The following is a 24,249-nucleotide window of genomic DNA, read 5'->3' as shown; positions in this document are numbered from 1 at the left end:
AGCTGTAGTGTCCCTGCTCATTGCAGGGGAGTTGGACTAGATGGCTTTTAGGGGTCCCTTCCAACTCAAACGATATAATTCTAAGTGTTGCTTTAAAACACAAGTCTCTTTTTCACCAGGCTCTGGGTGAAGGTGCAAGAGGACAACACTGGATTTGAAGGAGGGTGGATAGTGCGTGCAGTCAGACTGTTGCCCATCATATCCAGGCTGTCTTCATAGAGATCCCTCATGCCCATGTGTTGCGCTCCCAACGCTGAGTTGTGCTGCTGAATCCTCCTAAAACCGAGACACACCGGGGCGCCAGAGCCTCAGGAAAAGAGAACTCGGCGTGGGAGCTCGGCAGTGAGCTGGTGTCAAACACCACAAAGCTTAACGGAGCCGAGCAAACCCGAGCCATGGTATAGACTGCGCTCTGTTGTCTGGTTTGTTTTGTTTTGCTCTCTGCCAAGTGATACATCTTAGTGACAAGTCGCTCCAGCCACGCAGCGGTGCTTTAATGCCATGGAGTATCGTGGGGTGTAGGCATGTGCTGGGACAATGGCGAGACCTAATGGTAAAGGCTGAATACTCTGCAGCTGCACGCAAGCTGGGCTGGATTAAAGGCTCCAGCTTTGGAAGCTCCTTGTTGAAAAAGTCACTCAAGAGTATTTTCTGCAGATTAATATTGTTATGGACATCAGAGCCTCCAACAGCCATTTTCCAGTAATAGGCCCTTTTGTAATTATTTGACGCATTAAAATATATGCCTTGCAGACAGCACTTCTCATGTTAGCTTAGATATATCAAAGTAGATTTTATTTCAAATCTGCCATGCTGAATGTCAGGCTTCGTTTTATAAATACGTCTTGGAATTGTTAGGGTGATTTACTCAACGCGCTAAAGAATGAATCCACTTCCAATGTACTGTGCCACACTGGGGTGGATGCTGCATCAGCGTGTCATTGGAGGGGGAAGCTGGAAGCTTCATGCTTGGGTGCCCCGGGCTGGGTATGAGGGAGCACAGGGCTGGGTATGGGGGAGCACTGTTAGGCAATGAATGGAAGGAACCTCTTGCAGGGATGCTGATGGCCTGCTGCTCCTCATGGGGTATTGCTTTTCTGGCAATGGGGGCAAAATGGTCAGTTCGGGATGAGTCTATGGTTTCCTTCACTAGATCTGAACCAAACCAGCTGCCAGACGTGGGGGAAGTTACTTGTCTTCCCCTTCAGTTCTCTGTAAGGCAGATAAACTAATAGCACTGTGTCTTATGAGGGTTTGTTGCAGATTGTTATAGAGTGGGAAGTTGTTGGAAGAATGACTGTGTCAGTGTGATATCAGAGTAAAACGAAGGAGCCCTGTTCTGCTCCATGCAGGTTTGTGGAATGCTGTTGCTTGCTTAAACAGAGCAGGGATTTGGCCTATCCTTAAACAACTTCCTGTTGTTTTTCTTCTTGAATGCTCATGTGTAGCCAGGAGACAGCGTTACAAGGAGGGCTGCTCCTGCCCGTGTATTGCTGCTCAGGAGATGGATGGGAGCCCGCAGCCGGGCACAGCCTCTGCTTCCCCACAGTCACAGAACCATAGAATATCCCAAACTGGGAGCGACCCACAAGGATCACTCAATCTGCCTCCTCATAGGACCAACCAAAAACCCCAAGTCCCAGGGATGTTGGTGCAGAGTCCCACTGAGCTGCTGCAGAACAGTGGACGTACTGATAATAACCGATCCAAAGCTTCTCCATACAAGAACACGCATTCAGAATTTGCTTTACTGAGCAATTAAATGTGTAAGATAAATACCCCTGGGGGAGGAGGGCTGTCTGAGGTTTTACGGCGTATCTTAGTGCAGGCTTTGAAATCTCAATCCAAGGACAACACCGCATAGAGACCTAATGCAGTTCAAGTGCAAAAGCCATTTTGGGGGGACGTGTGAGGAGTCAGAATGACCCAAACTACAGTTTGAATGCCAGAACTGCAAGCGCAGCACCTCTCTTAGAGCTCTGTGGGGTCTCCTCGTGCTTAGCAAATTAAACGTACGACAGCAAAACCTCAAAAAGTGAACAGGTCCCAGTAAATAAAAGCCGGATTTCTTCTGGGTGGATCTTTAGGATGGATTTATCGCGCATCGGGACGCTCTAATCAGGAGTTCGCTCGCTGGGTTGCCCGGGCTGGAACGGTGGTGCGGGGCCGGGGTGTTCCCGCTGCGGTGCGGATACCCGGCCATCCTCAGCAGCGCGACTGCGGCTGTCCCCAGCATGCGCCCGGCTTTAACCCTGCGCTCGATTTTCACTCCGCTTTGAGTCCCGATTTCACTTGCTTGGTTATTTTGGGTTGGTTGGTTCGGCAAATAAATATTAAAGGCTAAGACGAGACCCACGTGCAGAACAAACAAACAAACAAACATTGTTCTTTTCTCCCAAAGAGTTTTCATCTCACTTCCAACAAGTTTCATTCCGCTCACACCTCAAAGCTCTTCGTTTGACACTGAAACCAAAGAAACGTACGCAGATTTCCCACCCGCCAACCCCCGGCAGCACATCTTTATCCTCCTCCTCTCCATCTCTCCCCTCTCTCCCCTTCCCTCTGCTCCCCCACACATGGGTCCCTCACAGCCGGCGTTAAGCGCAGCGGAGCGGCCGCTTTGGGAAGAAGCTCCGGCTGAGCTGACAGCTGGGAACGGCCGCAGGTGGAGGCGGCGGGGCTCTTCTCAGCATCCTTTCTGCCTTTTCCTTCGCACACAGAGGCTCTGTGGTTTGGTGGTTGGTTGATTTTTTGTTATTGGTGTTGGTTTTTTTTATCCCCTTTCCCTTGATTATCCTTCTTTATCTTTTTTTCTTTGTTAGTGTTTTTTAATACCCAGCCAGTTTTTCCTCCTTCCTTCTGTTCCGCACTCTGTTTGTGCTGACCGCATCCTACAGCCCCGCTCCGAGCCGGGACAGCCCCAGAGCACAGCACCACGCATCCCGTTTCGGAGCAAGGATGTGACCCCAGAGACGGAGTTTCGGACCGGAGCCGAGCTGGGAATGGGATGGGGCTGGATGGGGTGAGGGAGGCAAATAAGGGGCGGGTGGTGAGCGGGATCCCCATGGGATGCACCAAAAACAAAAACAAAAAAGAGAAGAAAAAAAAGGGGAGGAGGGGAGAGGAAAAGAAAAAAGAAAAGAAAGAAAAAGAAAAGAAAAAAGGACGAGCCGCACGTGTCTTTAGAAAGAGGCGGTGCGCTCCCTGCGGCCCCTCTGCCCACCCGGCTTCTGTTCCGTCCCGGGGAGCTCCGCTCACCGGCGCTGCTGCGGGGCAGCCGAAGTGGACGCCGCACCGCAGGGCCTAAAGAAGCGGAGGGATGGGTCCGACGGGTGTCCCCACCCACGGGCACACTTTGGCGGTGCGCGAAAGAGAGAGAGGGGAAAAAAAAGCCACGTTTTAACTACGTGTAAGGAGGAGGAAATCTCCCCCCTCTCCCTCAGGGCGTGAAATCAGACCCGAATCCTCGCGGGGAAAGGGGAAAAATATCCACGGGTGGGAGCCGGGAGGTGGAGGGGTGGGAGGGGGGGTTGGAGCAGCGGGCTGCAGCGCGCAGGCGCTGGCAGGAGCTGCCGGCCCCTCCTGGCCCAGGTGAGCGCGGTGCAGGTGAGGGGAGGGAGGACTCACCCGGCGGCGCCGCTCCCCGCAGCCCGTGAGCGGCGGGAGCCGCAGCCCGCAGCGCCATGTCCGTCCTCGCCAAGATGGGGGACTGGCAGGTAACGGGGGGGGCTGCACCCTTTTGTTGGGGGGTCGCTATGCGGGACGGGAGTGGGCGTCGAGGGACGGGACGGACCGCGGAGCTCCCACGCGTGATCCGACCCCGCGTAGGGCTGCACAAGGGGGTTGGGTGGGTTCGGTGTCTGCGCTGCTCCCGACTTTTCCGATCTCTCCCCGCGCTGCTTTATTCTTTACTGCAGGAAAAGACCAAAAAAAAAGAAAAAAAAAAAAAAGAAAGAAAAAGTGAGCACAAATATATTTTTAATCACTTTTACAGTTGAAATCGGCGTCCTTTATCTGGTCGGCGAGTAGAAGCGATCTAAATAGCATAGATACGCGTGCGTGTGCACACATCTGTATTACTTTTGTACTAACCCAGCTCGTACGTACCCCCACTTAAGAGCTCTCTGCCCCACACTTGTCCCCACCGCACCCCGCTGAGCGCTGCCCCGGGCGGCACATAGCGGGGGGAGCCCCGGGGTGCGGGGTTGGGCGCTGGGGGTACCCCGGGGCTCCGCGAGGCAGAACGCAGCGTGTGAGAGGATGGAGCCTCGGGGAGCGGAATGAATGGGATCGGGGAGGAGGGAAGAGGGACCCCGGAGGAGGGAGAACTGTGCGAAGGAGCGCACAGTGAACGGCCGAAGTTCGGTGGTGTCACTGCTCCGTCCGTGCTCTGTTAGAGCTCGCAGAAGTGTTTTTTGGCTGCCCGTGCTTTTGCCTCGCCGTTCTGGCCGGGTGTGGCGTGGAGGGTTTGGGGCTGGATTTTGTAGAGCGACAACCACCGGGACCGGAGGGGAAGAGAACAGTTGGCGAAAGAACGGGGCTTTTCAATAATCCATCAAAAAATAAAAGGTGACATCGAACCCCGAGGGCAGGAGCCACGTCCGCAGGCGGCGAACGGCCGCACCTCGCTTCTCCTCCTCTTGATTTTGGGGGGAAAAGGGGAAAAAGAGCAGAGGACGCCCCGAGCCCGGGGGGCGGACGGGAGTACGGCCCCTTTCCCCCCCCACCGTGTGCGGTGGGCGCACACGGGCTCAGCGCCGTCCCTACGGCCCCGTACCTGCGACGGGCGCGGGTCGGAGCCGGCGAGCAATTGGGCCGCGGTCGCTATGCTAATGAGACGCTCCGGCTGCGGGTAAAGCGCTGCAAAAGGGAAAAGTTTCTGCCATTAGAGGGAGATCTCCGAGCGCTCAGTGCACAGCGGCTCTGCAACAGCTCCGCCGCGCTCCGCAGCACCGCGCCGGGGGGATCGGACCCTCTCCCGCCGACCCATGAAAATGCTCTGGAAGCTGACGGATAACATCAAGTATGAGGAGTGCGAGGTAAGCGCCTGCCAGGGCCGGGCACTGCCCCGGGGCCTTTAGCCGCGAGTGGGGCCGCGCAGCATCCACCGATCCGCGGATTTCGTTGAGGAGGAGTTGTGCCCCCTCGACCGGCTCGGCCGAAATGGGCCAGGGCAGATGGGAGCCCTCGGGGAACGACGGCGGAACGAGAGCCGGAGCAGTCCCAGCCGTAGGGAGAGAGCGCTGTGAGTGCGGCTCTGTGGGATGCTGAGCGCATCCGCACGGATGGATGGATGGATGGATGGACGGACGGATAAATGGATGGATGGAAGGGCCAGGAGACAAAGGGAGCAGAGAGGCTCAGGACCGCCGCTGAAATCCCCCACCCCACCCCAGTGCTGCCGTGCCCCGAATGCGGCTCTGGGGGCGACCTCCCCGTTCTCAGGGCCTTTGAGCAGTCGTATACGGACCGCTCGGCAAATTCAACCTCAACAATTAGGGTCTGAGGACAGAACCGTGTGTGTGTGCGTCCGTGCTCCGAGTGTCTTTTGGTGTGACTAAAAAAGAAAGAAAGAAAAGAAAAGGAGAAGAAGAACAAACCGAAGAGGGCATCCCATGCCAATCCCTAACAAAAGCCAAGCTCACACCTTCCACAAAAGTTCTCCTTGCGACACGGATCAATAAAAGGACCGCTCTGTGCGAACGAATGTACTAATTTGGGGCCGAGTCGATGCCGTGCGATGCCGCGGCGTAGGGCAGGGGCCGAGGAACCGGCGAGGACCGAAGGATGCGGTGCTTCAGTCCTGCCCCGAGCGCTGGGACGCAGCCGCTGCTCGGAGCGAGGCTGAGCTGTCGGATACGCGATGTCCGGCAACGGGGCGTCGGGGAGATTTCTTTATTTTATTATGACTATTATAATTATTATTCCATCCCTCGGCCCAAGGCAGGGCGAGAGCTTCACCTCCTCTCCGCCCCAGGCCGCCGTTGTGGGTCAGCGCCGCCCGCGTGTCGCTGCCGTCGGGGCTTCGGCCCCGGCCCCCTCGGGCGCCGATTTCGTGCCGTCAAGGCCCGGCGCAGCGCGGAGCCGGGGCCGGGATAGGGGCAGAGGAGCGGCGCGGAGGGCGGTGCCGAAGTCGCGCAGCCAGTCGGACGGGTTGCGCGGGGCCCGGCGTGTCTGGGCCGGACGGAGGAGCGCTCGCCGTGCCTCCCTCCCGCCGTGCCCGGCTTTCTCCTTCTCCCCCCGCGTCCCGCCCGCCCTCCTTCCTCCCTTCGTCCCTTCCTTCCCTCCTCTTTTCCCGGCTCCTCCGAGTTGGGGGGCGGCGGATGCTGGCGGGGCTCGAGGTGCGGGAGGAAGAGGAGGAGGAGGAGAACTTTCCAGGACGCGGCGGCGACAGCGGAGCGGGGACCCCTCGGCGGGGCATGGACGGGGCGGCGGCGGAGCCCCCCCCGCGCGAGGGCGGCGGGGCGGAGGGCGGCGGGAGCCGGGAGCGGCCGCTCTTCTCCTCCGCCGCCGCCTTCGAGCCCGGCTTCGCTCAGCAGCCGCAGCCCGAGGTGCGCCCGGGGCTGGGGGCGAGGAGGGAGGGAGGAAGAGGAGGGAGGGAAGGAGAGAGGAAAGGGGATCCCCGCCCCCCCCCCCCTTCTCCTTTTTACGCCCCCCCCCTCCCCCGCCGCACGGTTCTCCCACCTCCGCCGCCACCCTCCGGCTCCACCCTCTGCCTCTCTCCGCTCTCTTTCTCTTTCCACTTTTGGCATGCCCCCGCAAACCTTTTTTAAATGTGGCCCCTTCCTGTGATTCCCAGACGCGGCGGCATTGTCCCCCACCTGCGCGCCGCGCTCCCTCCCTCCTTCCTTTTGTCTCTCTCTCCACTCTTCTCTACGCCCACTCCTCCCTCTCTCCCGGCGCTGATTAGATACACCGATTCCTCATTCAATGGACGTCATTAGAACGGGCTCTGCCTTGAGTTGCCTTCGCGCTTCACCGCTCGATTGCGGCATTCTTCCCCTTATTTACAGTATTCGTGTAATATTAATAGTCATGAATATCCGCTGCTTAGGAGGCTCCGGAGGCGCGGAGGAGCGGGCGTGAGGAGCCCCGAACGGAGCGGCCGGAGCTCGGGGGAGAGGGAGAACGAGACAGAGACAGAGCGAGAAAAGGATTGAGAAACTCGAACACCACATACTAAAAAAAAAAAAAAAAAAAAAAAAAAAAGGGAAAAAAAAAGAAAAAAAAAGAGAAAAAAAAACCGCAAACAAACAAGCAAACAAACAACAAAAAAAAATCGACCAACTTTACCTCTCGCCCCGCGCCAGGATAAGCAGAGCTTCTGCAGCACCCGATGAAGGGCAGCGGCGGGCGCTGCGCGTTCTGATGGATTCCGGCGGCGCGGGCGCGGAGCAGGAGCAGCCCCGGCTCCCCGCTGCTGCCCCCCGAGCGTAGCGCCGGGCTCCGGCCGCGTCCATCCGCGCAGCTCCGCGCCCCTCCGCGGCCGCCCCGCGCCTCTCTCCCCGCCGCGCATCCCCCGACGCCTCGCAGATGTTAGTGCACAGTTTTTCGGCTATGGTGAGTGGCTTCGCCTTTCTCTCCGCCGGGGGTCGGGGCGCGGGGCGCTGCTATTGTTGGCGGCGGCGGTGGCGGCCGGGCTCGAGGCGGCTCTGCCCTGCGTTCTGCTGCTTCGCCTCGGCTTCGCCCTCTTCGCTCTCGTTTGGTTTTATTTTCCTTTGCTTTTTTGTTGGGGGGGGGAGGGGGAGATTGCTTTGGTTATGTTGGGGTTTGTTTCTTTTTTCCTTTCTTTTTTTTTCCTTTTTATTTTCCTTTCCATTTCTCTTTTATTTTCTTTTCCCCATTACCACCCCTTTTTTTTTTTCCTTTTTTTTTTTTTTTTTTTTTTTTTTTTAAATTTATTTTTCCTTTTATTTTTGCTCTGCCGATCTCCGGAGCCGCCACCCCGTTCCCGTCGCTCCGCACCTGCCCGCGGGGTTTTACTCCTTCCCTCGCCGCCTTTCTGAGGGCTATGTCTCTCTCCTTCCGATCCCTTCCTCCTCCTCCTCTCCCCCGTTTGAACGGGGCCCGGAGGAGACTCTGGGCCCTCGCCTTCGCCCCGAATCGTTGTGCAAAGTTGCTGGCAGGGGCAGCGGTGCCCCCGCAGCAAGATGGCAGTTCTCTCGGCTCTCCCGCTTTATCCCCGGGATGTGACGGCGGCGGCCCCCGGTAGAGGTGCGCCGGGGCCGGTGCAGCGCTTTGGGTTACGGTTTCGGCTTATGGTTCCGTAGGGCCCCGTGTAAGGGTTGTCTCAGTGCCCGCTGCCGGGGCACGGCCGGCCGGGAGCGCACGGATCGCCGCCGTAGCGATTTGTGAATTGTTCGGAACGGTCCCGTTATTGTGGTTATCGCTGCTATTACACCGGCACCGTTGGGGCGATGGTCCGAGCCCCGTTAATGCTGCCGAGGGCGGCAGACGGACCCCCTTCTCTCCCTCTGCTCGAGGAGCTGCTCGGCGGGTGAAATGACTGGAGGGCGATTTTGAGGAGCACCGGTTTTGATTTCATCTTTTGTTTTTCTTTTCTCCCCCTCTCTCCCCTCCCCTCCTCCCCCGTACCCCCTCCCCGTGCCCCCCCTTCCCCCCCCCAGGAGCGCCACGACAGTGCCAGCAACGGGACGGCGCGGCTGCCCCAGCTGGGGGCCGTGGGGCAGTCCCCGTATAGCAGCGCCCCGCCGCTCTCGCACACCCCCAACGCCGACTTCCAGCCGCCCTACTTCCCCCCTCCGTACCAGCCCATCTACCCCCAGTCTCAGGACCCCTACTCCCACGTCAACGACCCCTACAGCCTCAACTCCCTGCACACCCAACCGCAGCCCCAGCACCCGGCGTGGCCGGGCCAAAGGCAGAGCCAGGAGCCGGGCTTGCTGCACGCGCACCGGGGGCTGCCCCACCAGCTGGGGGGGTTGGACCCCCGCCGCGACTACCGGCGGCACGACGACCTGCTGCACGGCCCTCACGGGCTGGGAGCGGGGCTGGCCGACCTGCCGCTGCACTCCATCCCTCACGCCATCGAGGACGTGCCGGTAAGCAACGCCGGGCCGCGGCCCCGGCTGGGGGCGGGCGGCGGCGGAGGGGCTGTCCCCTTGGTGCCCCCCTCTCGCTCGTCGGAGGAGGGGGGACACTTGGCGAGGGAGGGGCCCCCGAAATGTAATAGAAGGGGAGGGAGGAAGAGAGGAAGGCCGAGCCCCCCTGCCCAGAACAATGGGCTCGTGTGGTGCGCTCGCTGAAATGGGGATAAATCAAATGAGTGTCAGCGTTAACAATATCTTTCCTTCTCGGTGACAATGAGATGTTGCGATTGGGAGAATGTTTACTGTAGCCACAGGGCCGTGCGTCTGGGGAGCTCTCGTTGGTGTGGGGTCTCGGTGAGCGTTCTGCATGGGAAATGCAAAGGGAAAGGGGTTAAAAAAAAGTCGGGGAAAGTGGCCGATGGTTCCTCAATATTACGGGATGGTGGCATCTCAAGTTGTGAGGGGACACAGCGAGATCCCTTCTCCAAAGGAATTAATGGACAAGTATCGGAGGAGGTTTGTGTGGAGCTGGTGCCATGTTCTTCCAGCAGCAGTACAGAGGGATGGATGACCCCACAGACCATTGGCTGTACCTATGGGTTATCAAATCCCAACCAGACCTGCCTCACTTCTATTAAATTAAATGTGTGGAGCCCATTGGGCAGCATGTTATATTCGGGGAATCCAATTCTGTTATCAGTAAGCCCGGATTTCAAACTAAAATGGTTTCTAATGAAGCATGGCATTACACACGGCTGTGATGGAGCAGCCGGGCCATTGTTCCGCAGGAAAGTGCCTTATGCAACGCAATGGGAACGTGAGCAAAGTTCCTCTGCCGGGGTTCTCCCTGCAAACAGAACGATAACATGGCAATAGATGTATAAAAGCTCATAGAGCCCGTGCGGATGGGCTGAGGCTGCGAGGGAGAGGAGGGAGCTGTGTGGTGTCTGGATGTGATTTCTGCCCGAATGCCATCCCAAATTACGGGATCAAATCTTCCAACAATATATTCGCTGACAGCTTAATGAGTACAGTTTCGCGTTGCGAGGATGATGCTCAGACGAACGTAGCTCTCTTTTTGGGGGGCGTTTGGAAACCTTCTGCAAATTACACCCGTGGAAAATGGTGAATTTATGGCAGCTTCCCCCCTTTCCCCCCTCCCCCCCCGTTTGAATTGAGCCGCAGAAAATTGCCGCTCGTGTTCCGCACTTTTGCAATAAATACGAACGCTTTCCAGAGCGGAGGCTTTAGTGAACCATTGGGATCCGTTAGGAACGAGTCTGTTCTTTTAACCCGATGCAAAAGAACGCGGAGGCAACAGCAGGAACAAACCAATTTGTTGCCGTTGAACCCCTGACTGCTGCAGGAACGTGACCAAATCGTACTCCTCCATTCCCCCTCCGCTCCCGACCGCTCTCTCTGTCTCTCTGTGCCCTGCAGAGACTACAGTACAAATCGCTCCGTTTGCCTCAGAAAGAGCCACGAATTAACGGCGCTGCCGTAGTTTGTGAGAGCTGAGTGCCATCTGTTTTAAATCCTTACCCAGCCCGGCCCTTGGTTTCTTGGTTTTGTTTTGTTTGGTGCGTTGTTGTTGTTGTTGTTGTTGGGGCTTTTTTTTTCCCCCTCTCTGTGAAACCGAATGGGCAGGCACAGAAATATGGGAACGTATCTGCTGAGAGTCTCCATCTCGTTGTGAGAGGGGGGAAAATAACACGGAGCTTTGGGGTCGGTTGTGGATTATTCCGTTGCTGCCACGGTTGGGCTTTAACAAAAAAGGGACCGGTGGAAGATTTAAGTAAATCGAGGAGACGGTGCAAATTATTTAATCATAAATATCTCGGTGGGATTTTAAACTTAACAGTCCTCCCCGTACGGAATAGGCGCAGAAATAACACAAATAAAAGTATTATGCCACACTACATTGACTTTATGGGTTTAGGGTGCATGCATAAAGGGATCATATTTCCCCATATAGTTAAAACACGAGAACTGCGGCAGTAGTCATTTCTGAACATTTCTCAATTTAATTATACTTAAATCCAGAAGCACTTTAGGCAAGTTACAAATGAGAGCACGGAGTATAATAAAACCTGTAATAAAGCAACTTAGTACCATCCACCCGGAATCATTGAGATCAGGCACAATTAACGGGAGCATAAATCCAAGGCAGAATGGAAAATGTTAGGATCAGTATTATTGTTGGACAAAGACTAGAGGAGGAAGTAATAGTTTTTTAAATGGTAATGCCTGCGTTTTGTAACCATTGCGAAACCTTCTATCTCAGCAGCGCTGGTGTTAATTTGTAAACACAGCCAGGCATTATATCGCCTGTCACTTCTTTCGGATTTAAAAAAAGAAAAGGAAAAAAATACTAACAACGCTGTTCCGTTTGGTTTCCTCGGCACGTTGCGAGCGAACCCCATCTGCGGGCACACAATGGGGGGGAAGCCCGCCCGGGGGTGCACAGCTCGCCCCGTCGGAGCGGCCCCCGTGCGCCCGGCTGCGGCCGCTCCTTTGTGCCTCGCCCGCGGCGGGGAGAGGAGGAAGGGAGGGAGGGACGGACGGATGGATGGATGGATGGATGCGGGGCCCGGGGCTGTGGGACGGCTCTCGGTGCCCGCCGTGCTCGCTGACCGCCGCCTCTCGTTGTGTTGCAGCACGTAGAAGACCCCGGCATCAACATCCCGGATCAGACCGTCATTAAGAAAGGTGAGCGGCGATCGCGGGCGCGGCGGGCCGGGGTCGGGAGGGCACCGCTCGTATCGCTGCCCGGGAGTTTGCGGGGTTGCAAAATCCGCTCCGGTGTTGCGGCGCGTTGGGATGCGGTTCGGTTTCGCTCTTTGCCCGAAGCTCGGGGCTGCGCGGCGGTGTGAAATCGTTGTCGGCAAACAGCTCTTCCTCTCGCTGTTCCGTGCTTCAAATCGCGGCGGCGATCGGCCGGGCTGCTGGGGACCGGCGGCTCGGTGGGATCTCATCGGCTTTGTGCAGCGCTGCCGGGCGGACGGGCACGGACAGCGGGCGGCCCGGCGCCCCGTCCCCCTCCCCGCCCGCCGAGCCTTTGTCACGTCAAATTAGACGCGCGAGGGATAAATCTGAAGAGATGCTCTTTCCGAGCCGACATGATAATTGGCTCTTTTATTAGTAATCTCCAGAGTTCGTTTAACTCCCGGTGTATCCATTAGCCCTCCCCGAGCTATTAATGTCACAAGCCATCCATCCCCAACCCCGGGCCCTCTGCCTTGCGCTCCCAACTTCTGTGCCGGGGCAGGCCGGTGTGTTTCGGGGTCTTTTTATTCTTTTTTGCTTTCTTTTATTTTTTTCCCCCTCCGTTTTGGTTTATTTTCGCTCCGGGCCGGGGCTGGCCGCTCTGCCCCCCCTCCCCTCACCTCCCGCTCCTCCCTCCCTGCAGGCCCCGTGTCCCTGTCCAAGTCTAACAACAACGCCGTCTCCTCCATCCCCATCAACAAGGACGCTCTCTTCGGCGGGGTGGTGAACCCCAACGAGGTCTTCTGCTCGGTGCCGGGCCGCCTCTCGCTGCTCAGCTCCACCTCCAAGTACAAGGTCACGGTGGCGGAAGTGCAGCGACGCCTCTCGCCTCCCGAGTGCCTCAACGCCTCCCTGCTGGGCGGAGTGCTGCGGAGGTGAGGGGCGGGGGGAAGGAGGGAGGCGGGCGGGCGGACGGCGGCGGCCGAGGGGGCATCGAACCGCAGCGCACGGCCGGCCGCCCGACGACCGCTGCCGCCCCGACGGAGCCCCTGCGCCCGCCCGGCCGCTAGGGGGAGCGGCGAGCTGCCGCTGAGACGGCGGGCGCCTGGGGGTTGAGGGGGGAAAGCGAGGGGTGGGCTGCTGTAATCATAGCAATGAGACCCGGTGTGTGAGGCGTGGTGGACCCCCGGCCTCTCTGCTGTCGTGGCTATGGCAGCCCCGGGTGTGGAGGTTGGCTTCACCGTGCCATGTGGGTGCCGTTGGGCTGTGATCTAATCCAGGCAATATAAGAGAGCTCGGGTAGGGAATAAAATTAATTAGCCAAACTTGCATCCTAACGTGCTGTCTCTGCAGGCCTGCGGTGTTTGCCATGCAGGAATCAGCCTCCCGTGTGATAACGGCAGTGTGGGCTCCCAAACTTTCACATCAGCCCGCTCAATAATGACAGGATTATAGAATAGAAGCATTAAGCTTGGAAAGGCACTAAGATAATCTGGTCCACCATGCCCACTAACTATGTGGCACATCCACATGGTTCCTGAGCACCTCCAGGTTCGGTGACTCTACCACCTGCCTGGGCAGCCTGTGCCAGTGCCTCACTGCTCTTTATGTGAAGAAATAGTTCCTAATATCTGACCTGAACCTCCCCTGGTGCATCTTGAGACCATCCTCTCTTGTCTTATCAATGGAATAATGCAGCCGCTCTGAGACATGTCCCCTCTAGGCCGTGGCGGCTGCTGGCTCATAGCAGGCCGTCACCTCAGTCACTGCATTGCTCCATCTGTAGACTCAGCTTTTCCCCCAGAAGCCTCCCTTCAGTGTCCCTCTGGTGACAGTGTGGTGTTTTGGGGTGCTACACAGTCCCTCCTGCCCTTCCTCTAACCACCTTCTGTTGTGGCACAGGGCAAAGTCCAAAAATGGTGGGCGGTCCCTCCGAGAGAAGCTGGACAAGATAGGGTTGAACCTGCCGGCCGGGAGGCGCAAAGCTGCTAATGTCACCTTGCTCACCTCGCTGGTGGAGGGTAAGTGCCTTAGCCCTGCCTGTGGTGTTGCACAGTGGGACAAGGCTTGGTGTCTTGGCTCTGTTTTATTTTCCAAGTTGGTGCTGCCTGTTTGAAATAGGAAAGGTGTTCTTGTGGTCTGCCAGGAAAGGATGGTTGGTTGTGCAGGCTCTGTCTTTTGATCTAACTTAAAACAGATCCTGCAGGCTCAGCGTTAGGCTCAGTCCCATCAGCGCTGGGCTGTAAGTTGCAGGGAGCAGGGCTGCTGCCACCCTTCCATCAGTGGGCAACTGAAATGTCAAAAAACTGCAGCTGCTTTGGGATTCATCTCCCCCTGCCCCCAGCCACATAACAGTAAATCATTTAAGTTTTCTGACATCTGCATTGGAGAAATGCGTGACCATTACTTCCTGAATTAATTTGGGAATCCTTGACCTAAGCCATGAATTAATGGTGTCCTGAAAGCCTATGAGTTGCACCCCCCTCCCTTTTGGTTCTCATTTTCAGGACATGTGTTCCCTTCATTATATCATTCTACTCTGCTTCGGTCTGTCCAGAGAATGCACAACTTACTTTTAGCACCTTCAGGTGCCCTGAACTTTCGGAACTCGGGGATGGGAAGCCTGAGTCTTTGCTGTTGTTTAGTTTTGAATCAGTTGCTTTGTCACATTGACTGACACAAAGTAAACCCATACCCAGAATATAAATCCTTCCCCTTTCTCCTCACGTGGGTTTCACAACGTTTTGGGTCAGCTTGGTCTGCAGAGTGCTTTTAACCTCAGCCCGACCTGCACAGGTTTGCCTTAAGTTTGGTTGTTGCAGGAGGGAATCGGTAGCTTTGTTTGGTTGTCACTTTGCATTCTGCTGGAGATGTTTCATGTTGAAAGGGATGGAGAAAGAAGCGCTGCACAATGCCAGACTTAAGTTTTTATAAACATTCAGGTTAGGTAGCTGTGCAGTATTTATGCTGCATGGTTATCTTCATGCTTTTGAAAAGGCTGTGGCATTGCATCAGCACACCATAGTAATGAATTGCAAGGGGAAAACTTCTAAAACGTCTAGCTTTGGTAGATGCCTAATATTTGGGGGGATGTTAATGAATATGGAGAATGTTTGATTGTAATTGATTGTTCTGTTTGGCGTTGGCATATAATTGCTTTCAACGAGTGATTTTTATGAAAACAAAAAGCAGAACAGAGGCCCGATCTCCCTTCATTTAGCTAAGGAGCAGTGTCTGGTTTTGGGGGGATGATAGTGTAAACACTGCTCGGGCTTTGAGTCCTGTAGCATTTTTCTGGAGTACTGTTATTGTTTATGATCCGCTCCATTTTATGGAAACAAGCTCACTGGACTGAGGCTTTGAAGCTCTAATTGGCGCATGCGTTCTTCCGGAGCTAGAGCTAATGGCAGGAAGCCCTGCAGTAAAAACCAACTGGTTCAGGAAATTAAAACCAAAGATTTGAAAATCAACAAAACAGACAGACTCGGTGGAATGACCCTAAAATTCTCATGGTTAATCGTTTTGGGGGGGGGAAACATATAATTATATGCGATCAAGTTAAATTTTAAACACTTAGCTGTTTAATGCGTTTTTATTTAGAAGAGCTCTAGGAGTAATTATGATCAATATTAATCATCGATGCATTGCGAAAGAATATAGAGATGTGGCTGAGGCAAACAAATATTTCCGGAGTAAATAGCTTTGAATGAACTGCGTATAAATGGCTGCGTATACACGTGGCTATGTAAATGTGAGCACACGTTGGAGGTGCTGGGAGCCTGTGTGTCTAAGATCTGTTAGTCAATGGAAACGTGGAAAAAAACCTGAATGTGAGATTTCATTCGCAACGATTGTCATGAAAATACACATTTGCATTGCCCTAGACTGAAGCAAAAGGCGGCTCCTACAAGATAAAATGGGATTAGCATTTCTTACTGTACCTTTTTGTAGAGATAGAAAGATACCAGTCCCTGTCTTTTAGAAGGAAAACCCAGGTGGAAAGTCGTGCTTTTGTTGTTGTTGTTGTTGTTTTCTCTGATGGATTTTTGCCTCTGTGCTGTGTGTACTGATGAGATGTGTGTTTCCCTCCCCACCCCCTCCCGCCTCTCCCTTTGCAGGGGAAGCAGTGCATCTAGCTAGAGATTTTGGGTACGTTTGTGAGACAGAATTTCCTGCCAAAGCAGTAGCTGAATTTCTCAACCGACAACATTCCGATCCAAACGAGCAAGTCACAAGAAAAAACATGCTTCTAGCTACAAAGTAAGACATTTACCTTCCTAGCATGTGGTTCAGTTATGAGGGGAGGGTGACAGACCCGGGTTTGGAGCTTTTATTTGCAAATGTTTTCCACATAGCCGATGGCTCCTGGTGTTGCTTTTGGTGGGGGTTTGTATGTCTCCTCCTGCTATGGGAGCTCTGCATAACTCAGCTTGGTTTCCATCCGGTCCATCTGCATGGATTCGCTTGAGAGTGAGCTGTAGAAATTGTAGATGGATGGCTGGTTAAAGAAAAAAAGCAGTAGTTATTCAAAGCAAAAAAAAAAATATTCTGTCTCCTTTCACTTAGCTTATCAATCGAGGTAGAAGGGGGAAGGCTTCCCATTGATGGCAGAATAAAACTGGCACATTAAACTGATTTCAGATCCTTAAAATCTGCGGTGGTTCTTTCTTCCCAAGGATCTCAGCTACTTAGTGAACGTAGGGATATTAAAAATATATTTTAAATGCCAACCTGTACACAGTTAAAATGCTAGCGGAGTTTATCATTGGTAGGGCTGGCTAGACTTCCAGGTGGCGCGTGAAAGGAAAATGATTGTTTTGATATGTTTGCTGGAAATTAAAAGGGTTGTTTAGTGGCCCTTAATTACCAGTGGAGGTGTCACGAAAGGGCACGGTGCCAGAGGGCGCAGGCAGAAGATGGGAGCCAGTTTATGGCTGGAAGACATTAAGGCGGGTTTCAGAATCCAAACTGTTTCAACGTGCCTCTAAGCCCTTGCTGTAAGGTGTGTTATTTCCCCAGCCCTTTGTGCAGTGGGCGGATGGTGTCACCTAACTTATGCACCCTGCCCTTGTATCCTCCCTTCTCACCTCCCTGGAAGGAAATTTCCAGAGCCCAGTTAGCATCAGCCTTCCCCTCTGTGGAAGGGTCCCTTAGGATTTGGTGATGGAGATGTACGTATAGGTGTTTTAGAACACCCTAATTTAAAGCCTCGATTCCCCTCTCTGTTTTCACCCTTTCCTCCCCACACACATGGGCGTGTTTTAGCCTTGTGAAGGAAGAGGCCCAAGGCTCTCTCCAAATAAGGGTCTTCCAAAATGTGAATAAATCCCCCAAATCCTCTCTGGATATTGCAGCCCATCTCCTCCATTCCACATAGCTGGGAAGCTTTAAGCTGCGCGTTGATTCAGTTCCAGAATCCATCTAGGAAGGGATGTATGTTTGCAGGCAGTAGGTGAGGGGTGCAAGATGGGGATCGGTGGGGTGGGCGGGAGCCGCTGTGGTGTGCGTGCTCGCTTTTTGTCTGTGCAGGCTGGGGCACGATGCGTGCACGCAATTGCGCACGTGTGCAAGGTGAAGGGAAGAGGTGTGTGCGTTGCCCACAGGTGTGAGAATGGGGGAATGTTGCGTAGAGGAGAGGAAGCAGTGGGGAGTGAGTGTGTGTGTGTGTGCGCTTAGGGGCAGCAGCCGCCTCCACCCGCGGGCTTGTGTAACCTAGGAAGGAGCATGCACTGGCTTTGCTGCTGACGGCCATGGTTCATTTCTCTCCCTCTCTCTTCCCCTCCTGCCCTCCCTCTCTGTGTCTCTGCTCCATTTGTGCTATAGACAGATCTGTAAAGAGTTCACCGACCTGCTGGCTCAGGACCGATCTCCCCTGGGGAACTCACGGCCCAACCCCATTTTGGAGCCGGGCATCCAGAGCTGCCTGACCCACTTCAACCTCATCTCACACGGCTTTGGGAGCCCGGCGGTATGCGCTGCCGTCACCGCCCTGCAGAACTATCTCACCGAGGCGCTCAAGGCCATGGACAAAATGTACCTCAGCAACAACCCCAACAGCCACACAGACAACAGCACCAAAAGCAGCGACAAAGAGGAGAAGCACCGAAAGTGAGGATTCCCCCCCACTCTTCTCCCTTCCCCCTCTCGCAGCCCATCAGTCCATTCATCTCCCTCCTCCCACTGCCCTGCACCCAGCACCCCAGGCTACGGCAACAGAATGAGCATCCTTCTGCCAATCCTGTTCTCTGACTCTGCGGGACTGCTCTGCCCTCTCCCCGTGCCCCTTCCCGGCATCCACATCTCCATTTGCTCCCTTTTAACTCGTTCCCCCTCTCCCCGCTGCCACCATCGTTTTTCTACCCCAGTTTGGAGCCTAAGAGAACAGAAAACAGGGGGATGGAGCCAGCAAAAAGTAAAAGTTCTGTCTTGAGTTTGTGAACTTCTTTTTTTTTTTTTTAAATAAAACAAAAGGAGGAAAAAAACAAAACAAAAAAGAGGACCTTTTTTTCTAAAAATATATTAAAAAAAACTAAAAAAAAAAACTAAAAAAAAGAAATAATACTTAAAAAAATTCTATGAGCTTCACTGGACTGAATCACCACCTTCCCTTACATAAACTTCAGTTAAGATTGTAGCCATATTAAAAAAGAAAAAAGCAAGAGAAGTGCGACAGCAGCAGCAGCAGCAAGCAAACGAAAGGCAAAAAAGACTGATGACGTTTTATCAGTATTGTGAATAAACTTGAACACAAAACACAAGCAGTTCCATGTCATATCTTCAGTTGTTGAACTTTTTCCTGGCAAAGGTAAAGCGACCAACTTGAACTTTCTATTGCAACATGATTCACGGTTATTATATAAGGGAATCAGTGTTCATGTATGTATATATTTATTTATGTGTAATTTAATGGGAATTGTAAATATGGTGAGTCTGTTTTAAGCCTTTTTTTATTTATCTGGTGATCTCGTTTACCTCTTGTTTAGTGGGTTTTAAATCTTCCCCTCTTAGTTCATCATGTGGTTCATGGTACTTATTTAGATATCAGAGGTTTTTTGGGGGTTTTTCTCTGGGATTCATCATTTTTAGCCCTGTTGTAGCATGTTAAAGGCGACAATGAAGCAGCTGAACAAATAAAAAGAGAAAAAAACATGGATTTTTATATATAATTAGTATGACGTTTAGTTTCTCATTGAAGAAAAAATAAAGTGATGTTGGACCCTGGCAAGATTTTATAAACACGTTAGTGGTTTTACAACCCTTATATGTTGTGAAAAATGAAAGGAGAAGTTATTTTCATCCGCTGTCCCTCTCCCCAAAGCACCATCAGAGCAATAAATTAATACTGTCTTTTAAAACAAGATTTAGCTTTTCTTTCTTTATTTTCCTTTTTCACTCTCTCTTTTTTTTTTTCCTTCCTTCCTTCCTTCCTTCCTTCCTTTCTTTTTTTTTTTTTTTTTTTTTTTTTTTTTNTTTTTTTTTTTTTCCAAAGAACTTCACACATCCGGGACCACCTGGTATCCTGTATTTCCACTGGCCATATTGGAAGCAGTTATAGTTGTATTGTATTGAGTTGTGCCGGCAGTAGTTTCCATGCCTGTCAATGTATCATAGTCCTTTGTTGCCCAGATAAATAAATATTTGATACGCTTTATGTCGATTTTTTTATTCAGTGGCTGTCTTTACCCAGGCGTATTTTTGTTCTTGGCAGTATTTTTTATTCAGTATGGTTACAGTAATTGAGTTTAACTCTCCCTTGACAATTGCTCCTTGCAATAAGCAGCTGAACCCATTGTTTCCCTCAAGTATAATAAAAACTTACTTTCAACTTGGAGTTCAGAGCAGGGTATCATTTAGATATTCCACCGAGTCTGTATTCAGACAAACGACACAATAAAGCACAATGTGTATTCTTTTGGATAAAAAATTGTCTGTACTACTAACAAAATGACACGCTATCTTTTCTTTAACCAAAACATAATTTTATTTAAAGAAAAATAATAATAATAATAATAAAGTTTTATTTTATTTATGTTGACCTCTAGGTTTTTATTTATGTTTATCCGCAGCATACAGAATTATAAAGCCTATACCATTTTGTACGTGTAGTTGTCCTGCAGGAGAGCAGAGAGAAAAGAAAACAGTATCTGTCTCAGGAAAGACGTTATTAAAAGGAATTGCTGCTAAGCAAATACTGAAAATTAGGCATTGTGAAGGAAAAAGGAACGTACTGGTGGATCAGAACTGGGTGCTGGAAACGAAAAGCTCCATAGTTTTTGCCTATGTCACCTCACGGCTGTGAACTTTAGTGCGATCCTGCAGGAGACAGATTGGTTCTGATGGATGGTTTGCGTTTGGGTGGGAGGCGCAGGTTGGCATTTTGAGATGGCTGCCTCCGTTTGCAAGGAGCTGAGGGTTTTTGGCTGAAGTTTCTTCTTGTGGCTGTAAGATAGGGAAGTTTGCTTTAAAAATGATAATGAAAAAAACGGAGCGTGCGTCTTGTAGATGGGTTGTAAAAACGTGTGAGAATTCTGACTTTGAATCTATTTTCTTTGGCCCAGGGGGGCAGGTGAAGTCAGCATCGGGCTAGATTATGTTATATCACAGGAGAAGGGACTAACGCAGTTAAGATTGTAAAGGCTTTTTAAAGAGATGGTCTCCTTGAAGTGATGATGATATTTTGGTGCTGGTGGCTGATTTTTCTCTCTTTCCCTTTCCTGCCTCTGCCTCTCTCTCTCTCTCCCCCTCCTGCTCTCTTTTTTTTCTTTTTCTTTTCCTTTTTTTTTTTTTTTTTTTCCCCTTTCTTTTTCCTTTTTGCTCAGGCAGAAACGGTGGAGGTTAAGAGGGAGGTGTTTACAACGAAGCTGCAAAGAGAATTAACATTTGCTCATATATTCTGACGTTTGGTAGGGCTAGTGAAGCAAAGCATTAGATAAAGCCCAAGATGTTTCATTTTGCTTTGGTAATCTACTTATGGGAGGCAGTGTAAAATCAATCTTGCCAAGCAGAAAGAGAGTTGGTGGCATCTAAATTCTATTTTCAAGAGCCAGCCAGTTTATAAAAGCGCTGAATATATATATATTTTTTTTCTTATAAATTGAAAGTGCATCTTTTGAATGCAAAGCCACAATTGTTTTAAAAAACAGTTATTTATTGTTTCCGAGTGAGACTGGTTAACTGTAAAGTAGATGTAACAAAATAATGAGGTGAATGAACCCTAACTGTACATATTCTTGACATAAATGAAATGCACAGTATTGTAGCAGGTGAAGTGAAGCATTGTCTATCAGGGCTGTTTTTCTTGGCTGCATCTCAGATTGTGTGTGGGATCCTAACCTCAGGCACAATAGCATTCATAAACAGCAATACATTGCTGCTCTTTCCACAGCAACACATAAATACTCATTTTTAAACGAAAACAATCTTATTATATACCATTCATTCGGATCTGGATTTACAGATGCTTGTTACTTTTTGAAACCTGTACCCAATATAATCGTTTTATACTGGGCGATGTATAAAGCGGTCTTATGCTAGAACATTATAAGGTTGTAATAAATAATGTTTTAAAGATATAATTAGCTGCTCTGTGCTAGGAGAGCACATTTCAAGCATCCTCCTGCTGCATTTGCAAGCCACCGGAAAACAGAAATTAAATGACCTTGCGTAGATATCTTTATGGCTGTTATTTCTGAGGAAGGACTTTGCAGGCGAGGATGGAAATCAGACTGGCTTCAGCTCAGCCTCTTCTGCTGCGACTGAGGCGAGGTTATAAAAACGTGCTAATTACTCCACCGTTCTTTGGATGCGTTCGTACTGTTGCGCTCAACGCACAGCAGTCCAATTCTAGGCCAGGCTTTCAGACACCAACAAAAATCTGCTGTTGTTTTCTCCTCCAGATTGGCTGGAATTAGGGTGAGTGGCTGAATGCTAGACTGGGGCTGATTTCTGCACGTGAGCCTAACGACGGCTCGGCGCTTGTTCGCCGTGAATAAGGACAGCCCTCCTCTTTTGTACCGTAATTTACCCCACCCTCCAAAAATCGAATATTAATATAATTTGAGATTTAACTGGTGGAACAGCCATCAGGACAGCAATGCCCCGCAGCTGAAATAATATTTAAAATAGAAGGGATTTGACATTTGAGAAGTCAGTGGCTTGAAATACCCAGTTGTACTTAGCTAATTCAGTCCTTAACCTCTGGTTTCAAATAAATCAATTACAGTCGATTCCACTTCAGTTCAGAAGTGCACGAGGTTTTTAGTTAATTGAATACATTTTATTCACTTGCTAGGAGTATTCATTTCTCCAAACCCTTACATTTGAAGGCGATTCCTTTATTGCCCTTGATAAATCCAACTGCGTAATCAGATCAGCTCCTTGTTTTGTTGCTCATCTCCTGCCTTGCACTGAAATCCCCGGCATGTGTGCTTCCCTTTCCCTCCTCACCACGTGCATGTCTCAGCCCAGCCCGGGTTCCCAGAGCACCAGCCCTCACGTTCCAGGAGTGTGGCTGAAATAACAAACGTCTCTCTGACGGGGAGCAGCATTGAGCCCATCCCAGCCAGCAAAGGCGATGGGATGGAAACAGCTCCACAGCTGAACATGAAAGGTTAGGAGTTTGCAAAACGCACTGTGTGTCTGGTTCTGTCCCACATGCCTTTCTTAAGTGGCTGTGCTGCTCCTCCGCAAGCGCCGGGAACTCTCAGGGAGTATTTGGAGCCTGCTTGGTATCAGCAGGAGAAGATTTCGAGCAGTGTGGTTGTGACTCTAATCCATTCTAAACAGATAGTGATATATGCAGTACATTGGGTGTGTTGTTTGCAGAATCCCGCTGGTGTTGGTTAGCTGTTTTGGAAAGGAAAGGGGTTAATTAGCGTCATTATCAATCACTAATGCTTGTCTAACATGTCCAAAGAATAATCAAGTTAGAGGACTGCATGAAGCTAACATCTGCTTCGTTCCAATTAAAGATTTTTCCCTATATCGTTCAATTATTGGAAGTCCACACCAGTTTCAGGCTTTGTTGGGGCCATAAAACAGGGTCAGATCGTTAGAAATCTAGAATGGAGGGGAAAGTGCAATATAAATAACAAATGGCTTCATTATTTGAGTTACAGGTGCACGAATGGCCGTGAAAATGAGTGGGGATTACTAAAATATGTTCCTTCTTTTTATCTCTGGGATAGAGCTAAAAAGGAAACAGACAAGCCTAGTTCTTAGGTCATTTAATTCTCCATAGGCTGCAGCCTCCCCATTTGCAATATTTAGCTGAATAACCTGAAACTCCCCAAAATAGGTATTTTAAAATAAGCAATAGGAAAAAGAGGAAATGTGAAAGTCTTTCGTGATGGTTTACTAGTAGAGATGAGCAAATCAGCCTTGTTTGTCTTTTTCTGATTGAAGTTTCTGGACTTTCTTGAGTGGGTGAAGGAGTTGATGCTTTGGTGAACAAAAGTATAGTTTGTAGTGGAAAGCAAGATTTGTGTCCTTGCACTGTTACCCCTTTGTTTTGGTGCCTGGTACTGTAGGTATGAAGGTGCCAGACCTGTGGCTTTTATTCCCTGCTACTATCTGTGTAGTTGTGACTCCATGATGCAAAGGTCAGCTTCGGTGGCTAAAAACTAAAGGGCTAACATTCCTCATCTCTCCAGTAGAGTGGCTGAAGAACATACATTGAGCAAACCAAAGTAGGAATCAGGATGAGGCAACAGATTGCTTTCTGATGGAGTGGTAAGGACCCACTGATGTCCTGACTGGCTTTCCTTCCTACTCTAGTTCCTATGGGGCAGGAACCAGCACCCAAAACCATCGCTGCCCTATATGGCAAATATGTGGGATCCCTCTCTGAACCAGAGCTCCAAGGTTCTAGCAAGCTCCTTGATCTGTGCATAGCCACACAGCTCGTTTGCACATACACCTTTGGACTAGATGTAGGAAGAGAAAGCAAGAAAGCACATCCTTGTTTTCAGAGCAGGAAGGTGAAGGACAGCTGTGTGTGAAGTATGTGCACTGAAATCCCAGCTTCCATAGGACACGGACAGCATGGAGATCTTTGCCATCCAGTGATACTCTTGAGCCCCACTGCTGTTGTTGCCTGCGGTGTGGTTAATTCCTTTTGTAACCAACTATTGAAAGCAGATGCAGGGGCTGTGAGCGGAGCTTTTTTTTCTGGCGGGAGCTGTTGCACTCTGTGCCACTGCAGTCTTGGGGATGTATATTTCTTCCATGCAGTGGTTTTGGTTATGCTCCTACTGGCTTGTCCATTCTGCAGAGCTTTCTGCCCTTGTGCTGCCAGCCCCTATGTTAGGTTTGCCTGAGGATAAAAAAGTGGAAGTGAAATATTTGGGAGACAGTTTTGGAGCTCCCAGGAGGATGGGGAGAACAAGCCTTCTTCTTTCTTCCTCTCTCCTTCTCACCCAGTTGGGTGCCTGCAGGAGGGAAGGGGGTTTTGAGAGGTCTGCCATGCATCTTCCAGGCTGGACCTGGTGCAAGG

The 24,249-nt window shown here is 51.3% G+C and overlaps 1 protein-coding gene across 3 annotated transcripts; it reads left to right on the top strand.

The window, feature by feature from the left end:
* The first annotated feature begins 4,881 nt into the window (after positions 1 to 4,881).
* On the top strand, positions 4,882 to 18,909 carry TFAP2A (transcription factor AP-2 alpha). Of its 3 annotated transcripts, none has more exons than XM_032442495.1 (7): positions 4,882 to 5,039; positions 8,628 to 9,062; positions 11,708 to 11,759; positions 12,460 to 12,691; positions 13,659 to 13,777; positions 15,875 to 16,016; positions 17,580 to 18,283. In XM_032442495.1, the coding sequence occupies exons 1-7, from the start codon at positions 4,989 to 4,991 to the stop codon at positions 17,866 to 17,868; spliced, it is 1,320 nt and encodes a 439-aa protein (XP_032298386.1). In that variant the 5' UTR covers positions 4,882 to 4,988; the 3' UTR covers positions 17,869 to 18,283. The 3 variants fall into 3 exon arrangements, with proteins under 3 accessions (XP_032298386.1, XP_015710138.1, XP_015710137.1); XM_015854652.2 differs by lacking the exon at positions 4,882 to 5,039 and adding an exon at positions 6,123 to 6,551 and having other exon boundaries at positions 17,580 to 18,909; XM_015854651.2 differs by lacking the exon at positions 4,882 to 5,039 and adding an exon at positions 7,219 to 7,560 and having other exon boundaries at positions 17,580 to 18,909.
* Positions 18,910 to 24,249: the final 5,340 nt, after the last annotated feature.

The sequence above is a fragment of the Coturnix japonica genome, chromosome 2 (genome assembly GCF_001577835.2).
Source record: "Coturnix japonica isolate 7356 chromosome 2, Coturnix japonica 2.1, whole genome shotgun sequence".
Classification (NCBI taxonomy): Eukaryota; Metazoa; Chordata; class Aves; order Galliformes; family Phasianidae; genus Coturnix; species Coturnix japonica.
This window is presented reverse-complemented; position numbering and strand designations above follow the sequence as displayed.